Source organism: Alosa alosa, chromosome 1 (assembly GCF_017589495.1).
Source record: "Alosa alosa isolate M-15738 ecotype Scorff River chromosome 1, AALO_Geno_1.1, whole genome shotgun sequence".
NCBI classification, from domain to species: domain Eukaryota; kingdom Metazoa; phylum Chordata; class Actinopteri; order Clupeiformes; family Clupeidae; genus Alosa; species Alosa alosa.
The window spans coordinates 6906424-6908923 of NC_063189.1; the positions used below are offsets into that span (position 1 = coordinate 6906424).

The window sequence follows — 2500 nt, forward strand, 5'->3', positions numbered from 1 at the left end:
TGTGTGTGCATGTTCTAAATCTCTGTGTGTGTGCATGTTCTATGTGTGTGCGCATGTTCTAGATCTCTGTGTGTGTGTGTGTGTGTGTGTGTGTGTGTGTGTGTGTGTGCATGTTCTATGTGTGTGCGCATGTTCTAGATCTGTGTGTGTCTGTGTGTGTGTTTGTGCATGTTCTATGTGATCTCATCATGTGATTAAAATGTTTTTGTCTCTTTTTGCAGCTGTCTTCTGGGGAGATATTGCCTTAGATGAAGAAGATTTGAAAATGTTTCAGATCGACAGAACGATAGACTTGACACATCACACACACTCGAAGCAAGGACACACCTCTGGTGAGTGAGCACACATGCACACATTCCCTCTCTGTCTCTCTCATACACACATACACATACACACACGAGAGAGAGAGAGAGAGAGTGAGAAAGAGAGAGAGAGAGAGAGAGAGAGAAAGAGAGAGAGAGTGAGAGAGAGAGAGAGAGAGAGAGAGTTGCTACAACATATCCATTTTGGACTATTTGCAGCCATTAGGTCAACTTGGCCTGAAGCTTAAGCGGCCTACCTGTCAACTCTCTAACCACATCACAACCATAACCCGACCCAAACTGTAAGCTCATACAAATCCCCTGCTAACTTGCTGTGTCCTTTCCCCTTTCCCCTAAACCCAACTCTTACCCTCATTCTAAGCCTATCTATAGTCTTCACTCTCAACACACTGTCATTTACTAGCAAATGGACATAAACAGCAGCTCTTCAAATGTACAGTAGTGGAGCTGAAGTCGGACCCTCCTGCATGCCTTATGCTCATCACTGTTAGTGGCCAGTGGAGGATGCACCTTTTTGAGCACTCTGCCCTTGGCTGAGGACTTGCACCCAATGCCCAGCACATCATTTGGGATCTCACTCCACTCCATTCCACTCCACACACATCTAAAAGCCCACTGGTGTCATGAGCAAAACTCAAGTATCTGTAAATGTGTGGTTTTGGTAGTATCCCAGAATTCATTCTGTTGGCTACTGTATGGTTGTGTCAAGTAAGGGATAATGCCCGACGTGGTGTCCATTATCAGAAATAAATGGACGATGCGGAGGCGTGCTGCCAGGGTAGTCTAGCAACTCTCCGTTGGCTTGCGAGCTGGCAAAATGAAACTTCGATCAGGCCAATCACATTGTGTATAGGCAAAAGTTTGAACAACTAGCCAACTAGCTCCGCTGGTGGGAAACGCATGACTCATGAGTTGTAGCGCTATCCTATTGTGTGCAGAGAGAATTTGAAAGACAACGGTTTATCCCGCCCCTCGGACTGAGCACTGCGAATGGCGATTCCCCAGATCCTACATCTTGATGTGGGCCTGGCTCGTCAGGCTAGCTGACTATTTCACCATAGGACACCAGTTAGCATGTTAGCCAGCTTCTATCAGTGGGTGGTGGTTGCAAGGTTTTGAAGGTAGCTATCTTGCTAGATTTAGACTAAAACTTGCATAGTGCTGTAGAAAATGTGTGTGTGTGTGTGTGTGTGTGTGTGCGTGCGTGTGCACAGCACAATACAGCACAACACATCACATAGAACACAGCACATTACAACACAGCACAGCACAGCACAGCACAGCACAGCACAACACAACACAACACAGCACACCACAGCACGACACAACACAGCACAGCACAATACAGCACAACACATCACATAGAACACAGCACAGCACAGCACAGCACAGCACAACCACAGCACAACACAACACAGCACAGCACAATACAGCACAACACATCACATAGAACACAGCACAGCACAATACGGCACAACGCATCACATAGAACACAGCACAGCACAGTGTGAGAGTGAGTGCCAGATGGTAATGTCTCATAATAGCTGGGTTTCATGCAGACATCTAATGAGTGACTGCTATCATGAACCTGAGTAATGGTCCTTTGGGACCTGTGTCCATCCATGGCACTTGTAATGGGCAGTGACCTGGATTAAATCTGAAGTCATTTGAGCATGGCGGAACTGAATTCTAGAATGAAATGCCTCTATTGATGTCATTGATGAGCTTGCCCAATCCATTGCTCACAAGTCACTGATTTGCGGACCACAAACAGGATCACATCCGTTTGCTCTGCAAAAAAACTATAATGAGAAATAATCGGATGTTAGACTCAGTTGATGGATCTTGCACAGCTATGTGATGCGTGATGATGTGTGATGGTTGTTATTCAAGATGTTGAAAGCCCATTGCCTCAACCAACATATGCCATCTTGCCAAGATACCATTCCATACAAGCAGTACAGAATGCACACAAATTGACCACTCCCGTCCCCTCACAGTTCCAGCGTCTTCCTGCTGGACTCATGTTTACAGACCCACTATATTAAAAGAGTTCAAATAGCAGCCATTACTCGTGGAATAAGTTATGACAACACAGGTGATTTTATCTGTCATTTATACATTTTTATTCTATTTATTGACTGATTTAATGTAGCAATGTTTAGTGATCTTGTGTT

General features: G+C 45.1%; 1 protein-coding gene across 2 annotated transcripts in view; it reads left to right on the forward strand.

Annotated features, from left to right (window-relative positions):
- The window catches only part of tll1 (tolloid-like 1), a 41078-nt gene that overhangs the window by 14190 nt on the left and 24388 nt on the right, over positions 1-2500 (forward strand). For both annotated transcript variants that reach the window (XM_048250134.1, XM_048250141.1), the window contains exon 3: positions 222-332. In XM_048250134.1, the coding sequence (XP_048106091.1) occupies positions 222-332 (111 nt within the window). The remainder of the gene's footprint in view (positions 1-221; positions 333-2500) is intronic.